Source organism: Staurois parvus, unplaced genomic scaffold (genome assembly GCF_062004578.1).
Source record: "Staurois parvus isolate SC_StPar_1 unplaced genomic scaffold, SC_StPar_1.0 ptg000505l, whole genome shotgun sequence".
NCBI classification, from domain to species: Eukaryota; Metazoa; Chordata; class Amphibia; order Anura; family Ranidae; genus Staurois; species Staurois parvus.
The window spans coordinates 3,272,894-3,286,464 of record NW_028318301.1 but is presented as its reverse complement, the minus strand read 5'-3'; the positions used below and the strand labels follow the sequence as shown (position 1 = coordinate 3,286,464).

Genomic DNA, 13,571 nt, shown 5'->3' with positions numbered 1-13,571 from the left:
GTGTCCCCCCATTCTGTTATGGAATGTCCGAGGTTCTTAGTGATGAGAGGTGGGAAAGAGATGTATAACATTAACGGGAATGGGGTGCCAAGTGTAATTGCGGTGTATAGTTAGGAAAATGGGGAGAGGGGTTACCACTGTGTGTCCCCCTTTCTGGTATGGAATGTCCAGGGTTCCCAATGATAAAAAAAATAGGGACTGAATGTACCATGTCCTGGGGCTAGGGTGTCATTGATAAAGGATAGGAAAGTCAGGCTCTTTGATGGGAGGAAATTATGGGGGGGGAGGTCATTTCCAGGGCCAGTCACATGGTTAATCTATCTTATAATTTTGGAGAGCTGGGAAATTAGCTTAAAATGCTAAAAACAAAACCTATGTGGCTTATGTCCAAAGTAAAATTAGATATAAATAAGAAGAGAGAATTTAAAAAAATAAAAATTAAGTTCTATCACTATTTATAAGTTACAAAGACTATAAGAGAATATGTAAAAAGGAAAACAAGGCAACAAAAATTGAAAAGAAACGACAAGTTACAAAAGAGTTGGGCAAACCCCCAAAAATTCTTAAAGTATATTACAGGTTAGGTATGAGAATTTGGGCCCTTTACAAGAGAAACAATTGAGTACTGTCCGTAATACTTTTTTTATTTGCACTAACATACAATTTTGAGGACAAGCTTTCGGGGTATGTCCCCTTCTTCAAAGTCCAAGCAGTACTATTACAAATCACAAAGTTTAAGCAGAATGTTAGAAGGGATGAGGAAAAAAAAAAAAAAAGGCTACAGATAAGATACAGCAAAAAAAGGGGGGAGGGGGGGATACTACACTCACACAGAGGGGTCAAGCTAGCTAATAGTCATAAAACTGTTGGATAATGAGTGAGGAATCCCATGTCCAAATTAAGGCCATTATCTCTTGTGTCAAATAGAATTATCATTTTTAGTTCAAAAGTTTTTCTTTCCTGAATGGATTAGAATTTTCCCTTTCAGAACTAAAACATTGAGGTCTCCCAATCACCTCAAGCAAAATGGAAGGCCCTTTACAAGATAATTTTGACTTGGTGACTGGGGACAAAGAGAAGGCAAAATGTATTAAATACTTTTTTCAGCTCTGTGTATACAAAGTGGGGGAACTCAAGTCCTTAATGAGGATAGTATTGACATAGCCCCAAATTATCCACAATAGCTCAAAATTGGCATGGTTCAGAAACACTTACACAAAATAAAAGGTGAAAAAAGCACCTGGACCAGATGACTTACACCCAATGGTCCTCAAAGAGTTGAGCTCTGTTATATCTATGCCACGGTTTCTAATTTTTAGAAACTCCTTCAAGACTGGCATAGTACTGGATTGGCATAAGGCAAATATGGTGCATATATTTAACCACTTGCTAATCGCGCTATGGCCGAACAACGGCTACAGCTCGGTTGTCATGTTCTGGGGCGGGGCGTCATATGATATCCTCCCAGAACACGGACACAGCTGATCACGTGATGAGGCAAAAGGCCAATCACCGTGGTCTTTTATCACGTGATCAGCTGTGTCCAATGACATAGCAGATCACAGAGAAAATACAGTTTTCGGTTATCGGCAACACTTTCCACACGCTTTCACAGCGTGAGGAAAGTACTGCTGATAACCGGCAGCTGTAACAAAGCAGATCAGCACTGATGATCAGTGCCCCGCAGTGCTGCCTAGCAGTGCCACCCACCAGTGCCCAGCAGTGCCACCCATCAGTGCCCCCCAGCCCTGTCGCCCAGCAGTGCTGCATATCAGTGCAGCAACTTCAGTGCCTCATCAATGTTCATCAGTGCAGCCTCATCAACGCACATCAGTGAAGTAGAAAAATTACCTGTTTGCAAAAATGTTATAATAGAAACAAAGAAAAACTTTGCTCTTTTTTTGTTTACAATGCAAACAATAAAAACACCCAGTGGCAATTAAATACCACCAAAAAAAGTTTTATTTGTGAGAACAAAATGATAAAAATTTCATATGGGTACAATATTGCATTACTGTGCATTTGTCATTCAAAGTGCGACAGCGCTGAAAGCTGAAAATTGGCCTGGGCATGAAGGGGGTAAAAGAGCCCAGTAGGCAAGTGGTTAAAAAGGGATCAAAGTCTTTACCAAGTAACTACTGATCAGTCAGTTTAACATCTATAGCTAGGAAGACCGTTGAGAGTTGAATAAAAGACCACATAAAAGTTTTTGATAGAAAATATTTTAAGCAATAGTTAGCATGGATGTTGTCGAACAAATCTGATTTCTTTTTATGAGGAGGTAAGAAAAAATTTTGGCAAAGGAAGGCTGTGAATGTAGTTTAGTTAGAGTTTGCTAAAGTGTTTGTCACAGTTACTCACATACAGCTAATGTGTAAGTTAATATCAGGCTTAGAAAATTTAGTTTGTAAATGGATAGAAAACTGGCTAAAAGATTTATTCAGAGAGTAGTGATTAATGATTCATACTTTGACTGTAACATTACTAGTGGTGTACCCCAAGATTCAGTGTTGGGACCCTTACTTTTAACATATTTATAATTTATATAGAGCCTGGAATTAAAAGTACAATTTCAGTGTTTGCAGATGACACCAAGCTATGCAGTGGAATTACGTCCTTACAGAGGTCTCCAACTCTTGGGCAACTAATTGGGAAAGGAGGTTTAAGGTTAATAAATATAAAGTTATGCACTTGGGGGCTAAGAACATGCATACATCATATATACTAGGAGGAGAACAGCTGCAGCAACCAATGGTGGAGAAGGATTTCAGTGTTCTGGTAGATAATAGATTTAATGATCTCATGCAATGCCAAGCTACAGCTTCTAAAGCTAACAAAATCCTTCCTTGTATTAAAAGGGGTATAGACTATAACCAGAGAGAGATCATTTTGCCCCTGTAAAATCATTAGGAAGACCTACAATTTGCAATTCAATTTTGGGCACAAATTAACAAAAAGGATAATCAATTAACTGAAGAAAGTATAGAGAAGGGCAGGTAGAAGGTACAGGTAGAAGCTCAGCTATGAGGAGAGATTAGCTGAACTCTCTTTAAAATCAGCGTATACATATGAACTGGTTCTGGCCAGCTCAGTAGAATGTTTTTAAAAAATGGCCTGGATGCATCCCTAAATATAGAAAATACATCTGGATATTAATATTTAAAGGTAATAACACAAGGGATAGTTGATCCAGGGGATATCTCATTGCCTCCCAGGGAATCAGGGTGGATGCCCCCCCACCCAGAGCAAATAGGATCATGCATTATTGGGATTTTTGCTTTCCTCTAGAACAACTGTGGATATAAGATTGTAAATATGTGTGTGTGTATATATATATTTTATTTTTATTTATTTTTTCTCTGTTGGTTAAACTAGATGAATTAGTGTATTTTTTTTCACCTTCACTATGAACCCCGCTCCAGGAAAAAATTATCTAAGCCCTTGCCCAAGGAAAATATATACATATTTTTCCCCTCCACTAGACCACCAGGGATGTTGTGCTATATTGGCACACTTTACTATATTTGGACACTGTGTGATATATTATGGCCATGTTTTACTATGAATTATGTTATATTGTGAGCACCACATAGCATGACCATGGTCTCTATTATAATAGAATGTGAGCTTTGGTGTATTTTTGCAGTGATTAACCTGTTTTTTGTATCTTAGACTGTTGAGGTCTTTTTTTTCCCTATAGTATCAGTCTTATTGAATCATCATTCATATAGCTTATATATAATATTTTTCTTTGTTCTTTATTGATTTCAGCAAACACAATGCATTCTCTGATTGGCCAAGGTGGAGAGGGAGACAGATGACAATCTCCATCAGAGAGAGCCCTGTCCTCAATGAAAAATATAAAAGGCTTCTCCTCAGTGACCAAGGTATGAAAGCAAGTGATAATCTATCTTTTTTGTAAAGGGAGGTAATTTGAGCACCCATCAGAAGAGGACACCACTTATTGTATGTAACATAGGCTACAACAGTGAATTACAGCCTCACCACTGGCCACACAGCGGTGGTATATGGATAATCTGTTTTAGCTTAGCTGGCCCACAGTAAACGTTTGAACCAATCTCACTCCAAGAACTCTTATGTAATAAATAACTTGATGAAACTGTGTTTTATCGTACTGGAGTTTAGCCTTAAAGAGAATTCATCAATTACAAATATTAAGGATACAATTACTTTATTAAATGCATGTATGATATTTACTGGAGCTACAGGTGCCACTAGAGCCTTTAGCATCTGACACTTGTGTCTTAATGTTGTACACTGTGGTTTCCCCCTTGGCAGCTATAACTGGCTATAACAGTGATGTGGTAGTCAAGGGAGAAGACCTGGTGGGCAGTGGAGAAACAAAATCATTGCACACAACTGGAAGTGTCAGATGTTTGATTCTAGAGGTGCCACTAGCTCTACAAGAGTGCAAAAACTGGAGTCAATATAGGTGCAACTGGTAAATTACATAACTTAACATGCATATAATAAAGCAGCTGTGCCAATAAGATTTTGTAATAATGACACTGTCTTTAAAGTCAACCTGTCCCAATCCCAGGTGATAGGTTTAGTCCTCTAAAAGTTTACTTTTTTCACTGATAATTATTCTAAACACCACTATTGCCGATTAAAGTTGTTTTAACTGGGTACACAAGACAGTGCAATTCATAAAACAGCCTTATAATTACCTCGATTAGCAACCAACACTTTCTTTATAGGTTTGTACTCCACACGTTGACTGCTCTGGAAAGCTGCATTGAGCACAGATAGACGTTTAACACCCAGGAAGGTAAAACCTCCTTTCACAAAACGAAGCTGCAACATCTGTAAAGAAAATATATGATACAGTGGTCAAATGTCTTCTATGCAGATTTTGCCTAGCAACATAAAACATATTTTTATTTTATACAATAGCACAGATCACAAATAATGACATGAGGTGTATTAAAAGGAAAAAAACAATTAAGGTCTGATGTAGACTGAGCCATTCACATTAACCCTATCAAGTAAACATTGTTTAATTCCCATTTTCAAGTAATAAAATATGTTTTCCCCCAGGAAAACTTTTAGACCAACACAACTGACAGATTTGTGTACATAAACAAAAACATTAAGAAGTTGCAAGATGAACCATTAAATGGAAATTAAAAAAAAAAAAAGCATGGCACAACCAGCTTTTTAGTTCTGTACTTGGGTTAAACGTGTTTCATCATTTTACCGCAGCCAACAAGCAAAATGTATTGGTCTAATTCATTTGGATGTCAAAAATAAAAAACATTGCTCTCTATTAACTAGATTTCAACTACCATTCTTCCAGTTCTGGATGCTAAACTAATGTAAGGATCTGACTAGTTGCTATGGGAAAATAAGGAACTATTATTTCCAATATATATACAATTTTTTTTTTTTTTTACAGTCTGCAATAGCAAAATGGCAGTTGCTACAGGGTGACAGGGCATGAAGCTTTGACTGAACATTATTTGGTATACACATTGAAAAATAGTTGCAGGCTGTGTTTTCCTGCAGCGCAATGCACAGGACAAAATTACTTTTACTGAGGTGTTTTGCAGCACACATTTTTATAATGCAATGGACTGCCATTCACAATGAATGGCACTGCAGAAATGCATGTAGCCTGCGTTGCTGCATGCTACCATAGCACAAGGGTGAGAAGAGGTTCTTGACAATCACCAATAAATTCTACATTTCTCTTCTCTGCAGCCAAAACAACCTAGGAGCATTCATTACAATGTACAGTGTTCAGCATAAATGAGTACACCTCTTTTGAAAAGTAAGATTTGAATCAATCTCTCAATGAACACAAGAACAATTTTCAAAATTTTGACAAAACTGAGTTTTATAGAATTTTTTTTTTAGCTCATTACATGAAAGTAAGGTTAATAATGTAACTTAGATTACAATACATTCAGTTTTACTCAAATTAGTTGATGCAAAAATACACCCCACAACAAAAACTACTACATCTAGTATTTTGTATGACCTCCAGCAGTTGTAAACACAATACCAAGTCTTCTAGGCATGGAATGAACAAGTTGAAGACCTATTGCAACATCTGTCTTTTTCCAGTCTTCAAGAACAACCTCTTTTAGAGCCTGGATGGAGAGTGATGCTCAACTTGTCTCTTCAGATTTCCCCATAGGTGTTAGATTGGGATCAGATCAGGAGACATTCTTGGCTGGACACCTGTTTAATTAATAATTAGACTCACCTGTAGTTGAATTCTTGTTAATTAGGATTTTGATGTCTAAAATTTAGCTTTGCTAAGGTTTTCATTGGAGTGCATTCATTTTTGCAACATGGTCTTGAAGTAATTTGTTAGGAAAAAAACTTTGTGCAAATTAAATCTTGTTTGCAATTAGTGGCCTGCATTTTATGGGAGTATTCTGTAGTATAGTGTCCCATGTAACATGCTGGGATGTACTCATTTATGCTGAGCACTATATATGGTACAGTATACCAATAAAATCTGATTTGCAGTTTGTACTTTTGGTGTACGGTTTCCTGAAATTTGGACAAAGCCTAATTGTAAGGTTTCCAACATTTCCCACTTAGGATTGCTGCAATGAATATTTCCTTTTTGGTGATATACTGGTCAAGGATGCTTGCATACTTACAAGAATACAAGGAAGTACATTTTCTTTTTTCAACAATTGTGATTACAGCAGTGAAGCCATTAAACTCTGTTGAAGATGATCATATAAGGGTCCATGTACACTGGCTTAAAAAAATAAATGCTACTTTTGGAGGAGTTAATCGCTTATCGCACCTAAACACTAGTAAAAAAAAAATGCTCAAAATGATACACAGGCATTTTTTTAAGCCAGTGTGCATGGACCCTAATGGTTTATTTTCTTAATAACAGAAGCAAGTACAAAAAATATGATACACATGCAAAAGTTCTGTAGATTTATCTGAGATACATACATATGATGTATGTGGTGACTGATCAACAACACTGTCAGGGAGCGAAGAGCAAGACACACAAGGAGGTGCAATTAAAGGTAGGTTTATTAATATAAAAATAAGACAGGTGTCTACGCAAGTCCAACAGCAGAAATCGTAGCCAAAGCCGGGGTCAAGAGCCAGGAAGAATGGTCGCCAGAGCCGGGATCAGGAGCCAGGAAGAATGGTCGCCAGAGCCGGGATCAGGAGCCAGGAAGAATGGTCGCCAGAGCCGGATTCAGGAGCCAGGAAGAATGGTCGCCAGAGCCGGGATCAGGAGCCAGGAAGAATGGTCGCCAGAGCCGGGATCAGGAGCCAGGAAGAATGGTCGCCAGAGCCGGGATCAGGAGCCAGGAAGAATGGTCACCAGAGCCGGGATCAGGAGCCAGGAAGAATGGTCACCAGAGCCGGGATCAGGAGCCAGGAAGAATGGTCACCAGAGCCGGGATCAGGAGCCAGGAAGAATGGTCACCAGAGCCGGGATCAGGAGCCAGGAAGAATGGTCACCAGAGCGGGGTCAGAAGCCAGGAGGAGCCAAAGCCAAGTCAGTATCCAGGAAAGCAATGAGTAGCTAAACAGGAGCTTGCTGTTGTGCAACAGACAGGACACGAATGCAATGGACAGCCACAAACAGCAGACTTATATGTGATAAGCCGCCACCTCCTGGGGGAGGAGCCCCAGAGGGCTGAAAGCATAAAGGATCCCACAATGCTTTGCAGACACCTAAGATGGATGCCAGCACATGGAGCAGCACAAGGTCTGAGGAAAGATAGGACCTTGACAGTACCTCCTCCTCAAGGGCCCCTCCCCCTCCATGGCTCAACATAAGGCTTCTGTGGAAAGCGGGCGTGAAAAGTGTGGAGGAGGGCAGGAGCATGAACATCCACCAGGAACGCTCTTCGGGACCATAACCACGCCAATAGACCAGGAACTGCACCCGACCGCGGACCAACCGAGAGTCCAGGATGCGGCTCACCTCATACTCCTCATGACCGTCGACCCGCATAGGACAAGGCCGAGGCGGAGAGGCAGTAAAGCGATTACAGACCAGAGGCTACAACAGGGATACGTGGAAGACATTGGAGATACGCATCCCAGGAGGAAGAGAGCAAGGGCATAGGCAACCGGGTTAACCCTGCAGAGGATGCGGAAAAGACCAACAAAACGGGGAGCCAGTTTCGGTGCGGGCACCCGAAGATTGAGGTTACGAGTGGACAACCACACCTGATCTCTGACCTGGTATGAAGGAGCGGGCAACCATCTACGATCAGCCTGGAGAGGCGCTGAACCGAGTCCTTCAAGGACCTCTGGATCTGCCCCCACGAGGAACGCAGAGCAGCAAGATGGTTATCCACAGCCGGAATGTCCTGTGGCGAGAACAACTCAGGCAATACAGCTGGTTGGAACCCATAGTTGGCCATGAAGGGAGACATCCCGGAGGAGGAGTTGACAGCCAAGTTCCTCGCAAACTCTGCCCATGGCAGGAGATCGACCCAAGTGTCTTGATGGTCAGAGATATAGCAGCGAAGGAATTGTTCCAGGGCCTGGTTGGAACGCTCCGCAGCCCCATTGGACTGCGGGTGGTAGGCCGAAGAGAAGGAGAGCTTGATACCTAACTGGGAGCAGAAGGCACGCAAGAACCTGGACACAAACTGGCTCCCAGGGTCCGAGACAATCACCTTAGGCAACCCATGCAAGCGAAAGATCTCCCTGGCGAAAACCCTAGCCAGTTCTTGCGCAGTCGGCAATTTCTTGAACGGAACACAATGGCACATTTTGGAGAAACGATCAATGACCATAAGAATGACCGTATGGCCTCGAGACACAGGGAAGTCTACAATAAAATCCATGCCCAGGTGTGATCAGGGACGCTCCCCATTTGGAATGGGTTGCAGAAAGCCCAATGGAAGATGCCGAGGAGATTTATTCTGGGCACAGACAGAACATGCCGCTACATATGAGGCGATGTTGGAACGGAGAGATGGCCACCAGAATAAACGAGAAACGACCCAGGACAACTGGTTCCTCCCTGGATGACCGGCGGTCTTGGAATTATGTTAGGTACGCAGCAAGCGGATGCGCAATCCCTCTGGTACGAAACATCTACCAGCCGGTCTCTCAGAGGGAGCATCAGTTTGAGCCGCCAAAATCTGCTCCCCAAGGGGAGAAGTCAAACTGGTATGAATGGCAGCCAGGATCTGATTCGGAGGTATGACCGAGGTCCGCTCAGAGTCCTCCCTGGACAGCTCAGAGTATTGCCGCGACAAGGCATCAGCCCTGACATTCTTGGAGCCAAGCAAATAGGAGACCACATAGTTAAAACACGACAAGAACAGAGCCCATCTGGCCTGACGGGGCGTCAACCTCTTAGCTTCCGAGAGATACGTCAGGTTCTTGTGGTCAGTGAGAATGAGAACCGGAACCACAGAACCCTCGAGCAGGTGCCTCCATTCCTTGAGAGCCTGAATAATGGCCAACAACTCCCTGTCTCCAATCTGGTAGTTGCATTCTGCGGAGGAAAGCTTCCTGGAGTAGAACCTACAGGGAAGTAGGGGTCCATCGGGCGACCGATGCTGAGACAGGAGGGCGCCTACTCTCGTCTCAGATGCATCAACCTCGAGGACAAAAGGCAACCCAGGATTGGGATGAGACAGTATCGGAGCCGAAGCAAAGGAGGATTTCAGAGCTTCGAAAGCTAAGATGGCCTCGGATGACCACTCATGGGTATTACTGCCCTTCTTGGTCAGATCTGAGAGAGGCTTGGCCAGCGTGGAGAAGTTCCTGATAATAGTTGGCGAATCCCAAAAAGCGCTGAATGGACCGAAGACCACTGGGATGAGGCCACTGCAGAACCGCCGAAACCTTCTGAGGGTCCATGGAAAATCCCACAGCGGAAATGATGTAGCCCAAAAAGGCAACCTGGGATCGGTGAAATTCACACTTCTCGAGCTTACAGAAAAGCTTGTTCTCACGTAATCGTTGCAGTACTCGTTTAACATCCTGGATATGAGACTCCATGGACGCAGAGTAAACCAGGATGTCGTCCAAGTAAACCACCACGCACTGCTGCAAAGAAAGACATCATTAATGAACTCCTGAAAGACCACGGGCGTGTTACACAACCCGAAGGGCATAACTAGGGATTCATAGTGGCCGGTTCTGGTGTTGAACGCGTCTAACACTCGTCGCCCTCCTTGATCCGTACGAGGTTGTACCCTAAGGGGTTTAGTAAAGACCGTTTAGTAAAGACCGTTGCTCCCTTGAGGCGGTCGAACAACTCGGTTACCAACGGAATTGGGTAAGCATTCTTAATCGTGATTCGATTGAGACCCCCAAAATCATTGCAAGGCCTCAATTCACCGCCCTTCTTTTTCACGAAGAAAAAGCCAGCTCCTGCTGGAGAAGTAGACTTGCGAATGTGCCCCCGGGAAAGCGCATCCACAACGTACTCCTCCATGGCCTGATTCTCCGCGACCGAAAGAGGATACACCCTGCCACGCAGAGGAGTGGCACTGGGTTGTAAGGTTATGGCACAATCGTATTGACGATGAGGAGGCAGAGCACCGGCATGCACGCACCTTGTCAAACACGTCCAGGTACTCCCCATAGTCAGTGGGCAACACAGAGTCCAAGGAGGCACACAACAACTTAACAGGTCCACGGATGCAACCGGCCCCACACTGTGGAGACCACGAGAGATCTCGGCTGACCGCCAATCAAAGGTCGGTTTGTTCTTCTGAAGCCAGGGATATCTCAAAACCACGGAGTAGTGCAGGGAAGAAATTACCTGGAAACATGCCAACTCCCTGTGAACAGCTCCAATAGCTACTTCCATCGGCAGGGTCCCGTGGGTAACCTGCGGCGGTTGCAGGGGCCTGCCATCAATCGCCTCGAGGACCAATGGAGTAACTCGAGCCTGCAGAGGAATGGAGTACTGGGCAGCAAACGAACTGTCCATAAACAACCCACCAGCACCAGAGCCTACCATCGACTGGACCGTCACCGAGCCTTCCGCCCAAGAGAGGACAACGGTGATTAGCGGTTTATCTTTTCGGGAAACTGGGGACGAGGAAACTCCACCCAAGATCTGCCCCCGACAGGATCTCAGGTGCGAGCGTTTCCCGTACGGACCGGACAGGACTGCCAAAAATGCCCACTGAGACCACAGTACAGGCAGCGACCCTCCTGACGCAGAGAGGCCCGCTCCCCCTTGGAAAGGTGAGCAAACCCCAGCTGCATGGGCTCACCACCAGACAAGCCATCCGCAGGAGGCGCGGGTGGGACAGAAAACATAGGTGCCAATCGGTTAGGAGGCCTTCGCAGACGCTCTTTAAGTGAAGGCCTCTCCCTGAGCCTGGTGTCAATCAGGATTAGGAAGGAAATGAGTGCTTCAAGCTCTACAGGCAGTTCTTTGGCTGCAATCTCGTCCTTCAACGCATCTGAGAGACCATGAGAGAAAGCAGCCACCAGAGCCTCATTGTTCCAACCCACCTCTGCCTCCAGGGTACGAAATTCTATGGCGTACTCGGCAACGGTTCATGAACCCTGATGCATGGACATGAGCAGCTTAGCAGCAGAGGCGGAGCAAGCAGGCACATCAAATAGGAAGGAGGCAACAAAACCGGCAAACTCGTGAATCACAGGGTTATTGTTCTCCCATAAGGGATTTGCCCAGGCCAAGGCCTTGTCCGAGAGCAGCGAGATTAGGAAGCCCACCTTTGACCTCTCAGTAGGAAAATCGTGGGGTATCAATTCAAAATATATGCCCACTTGGTTAAGGAAACCCCGACACTGACTCGGTTCACCCCCAAAGCGCTGTGGAAGGCGGGCTGAACCAGGCATATCTCTGGGCACCGCAGGTGCGGCAGCAGATGCAGAGGTCGGAGCAACAACGGGAGCGACCACCGGTCTAATAGCACCAAAAACAAGGTGCGCTGTGCGTGCAAGCAGCGTCTGCAACGCCTGAGCGAACTGAGCCAACAAGAGATCCTGCTGATCAAGTCTGGCAACCAACACAGGGAGCGGGGACCCGGTCCTGAGGAACAGGCAAATTGACATGCCTGTGAAATGCATGAAATTTTGGACTTTTCTATAAACAACATTGTTAGACTTGTATCATTACAAGCAAAATAAAGCAGTCTGTGATGTTGTCAATGTTTTTACCGTATATTGTATGATTTGTTGAGCCATATTTTTAACGATGTATTAAAATAACAGATTTTAAAGGTATATAGGTGTTATATTATTTATTTATTTCTGGTACTTGTATAGCATCGTCAATTTATGCAGCGCTTTACATATATATTGTACATTCACATTAATCCCTAACCCTCAAGGGGCGTACAATCTAAGGTCCCTAACTTACATTCATACATACACACATACTAGGGACAATTTAGACAGGAGCCAATTAACCTAGCAGCATGTCTTTGGAGTGTGGGAGGAAACCAGAGCACCCGGAGGAAACCCATGCAGGCACAAGGAGAACATGCAAACTCCAGGCAGGAGGTGCCGTGGCTGGGATTCGAACCAATGACCCTAGTACTGCCAGGCGGAAGTGCTAACCATTTAGCCACTGTGCTGCCCAAATATTATAATTTTGATGTATAGTTTTCCACTTGAAGTACATTTTAAAGTGATTCTATAGGTTATAATTTTTTGTTATTACAAGTGAAAAACAGATGCAGCGCTGACTTCAGGATCCCAGGATAAATATGTGAGGAACCTGAATAATCGGTGCTCTGGCTCCAAGTATCCTCCAAATACCCGAACAGAATAAAGATCTAGATGAGAAGAGCCAGCAACTCACACATCTGTATCAAAGTCTTTATTTAGCTACAGAATAGTGACTATAAAAACAGCTTACATATTTCGGCAAATGGCCTTACTCATATGGCTATTTGCCAAAACATGTAAGCTGTTTTTATCATTATTATTCTGTAGCTAAATAAAGACTTTGATACTAATGTGCGAATTTCTGGCTCTTCTCATTTATCTAAATTTAAAAAAATAAACAAACATGCTATACTTAACTGCACTGTGCAATGGTTTTGCCCAAAGCAGCCGTTATCCTATTCCTTTTGGGTCCCCCGCCAGCAGTCCTGGCTTTTCCCCCCTGTTGAGTTCCCCCAATAGCAAGTCTCTTGATAAGGGGGCACTCAAGCAGGCTTGCTCCTGAGCCATGCTGCTGTAAAAGGACACGGTCTATTCACACACAGAACTCAGCTCGGCCCTGCCCCCCCCACCCCCACTATCTCCTCATTGGCTCACTGGCTGTGATTGACAGCAGCAGGAGCCAATGGTTCCTGCTGCTGTGTGAGCCAATGAGGACAGAGGAGAGAGAGCTCTGGGACAGCCGAGACTCCTGTGCATATCACTGGATAGAAATGGGGCTCAGGTAGGTATGGGAGGGGGCGCTGAGGGGGGAGCTGCACCCAGAAGGTTTTTTACCTTCATGCAAATAATGCATGACGGTAAAAATCCTTCTGCCTTTAGAACCACTATACGTCTTCCACATATGCTTGTTTGAGGGTACTATATGCTTGTGTATAAAACTGATTTGGCCTCAAGAGATGATCTAGAATTGTTCTGATCTTGAGGATGAA

The 13,571-nt window shown here is 43.9% G+C and overlaps 1 protein-coding gene across 4 annotated transcripts in view; it reads right to left on the bottom strand.

Annotated features, from left to right (window-relative positions):
- The window catches only part of PC (pyruvate carboxylase), a 1,112,699-nt gene that overhangs the window by 839,187 nt on the left and 259,941 nt on the right, over positions 1–13,571 (bottom strand). For all 4 annotated transcript variants that reach the window (XM_089689964.1, XM_089689966.1, XM_089689965.1 and 1 more), the window contains one exon: positions 4,692–4,827. In XM_089689964.1, the coding sequence (XP_089546090.1) occupies positions 4,692–4,827 (136 nt within the window). The remainder of the gene's footprint in view (positions 1–4,691; positions 4,828–13,571) is intronic.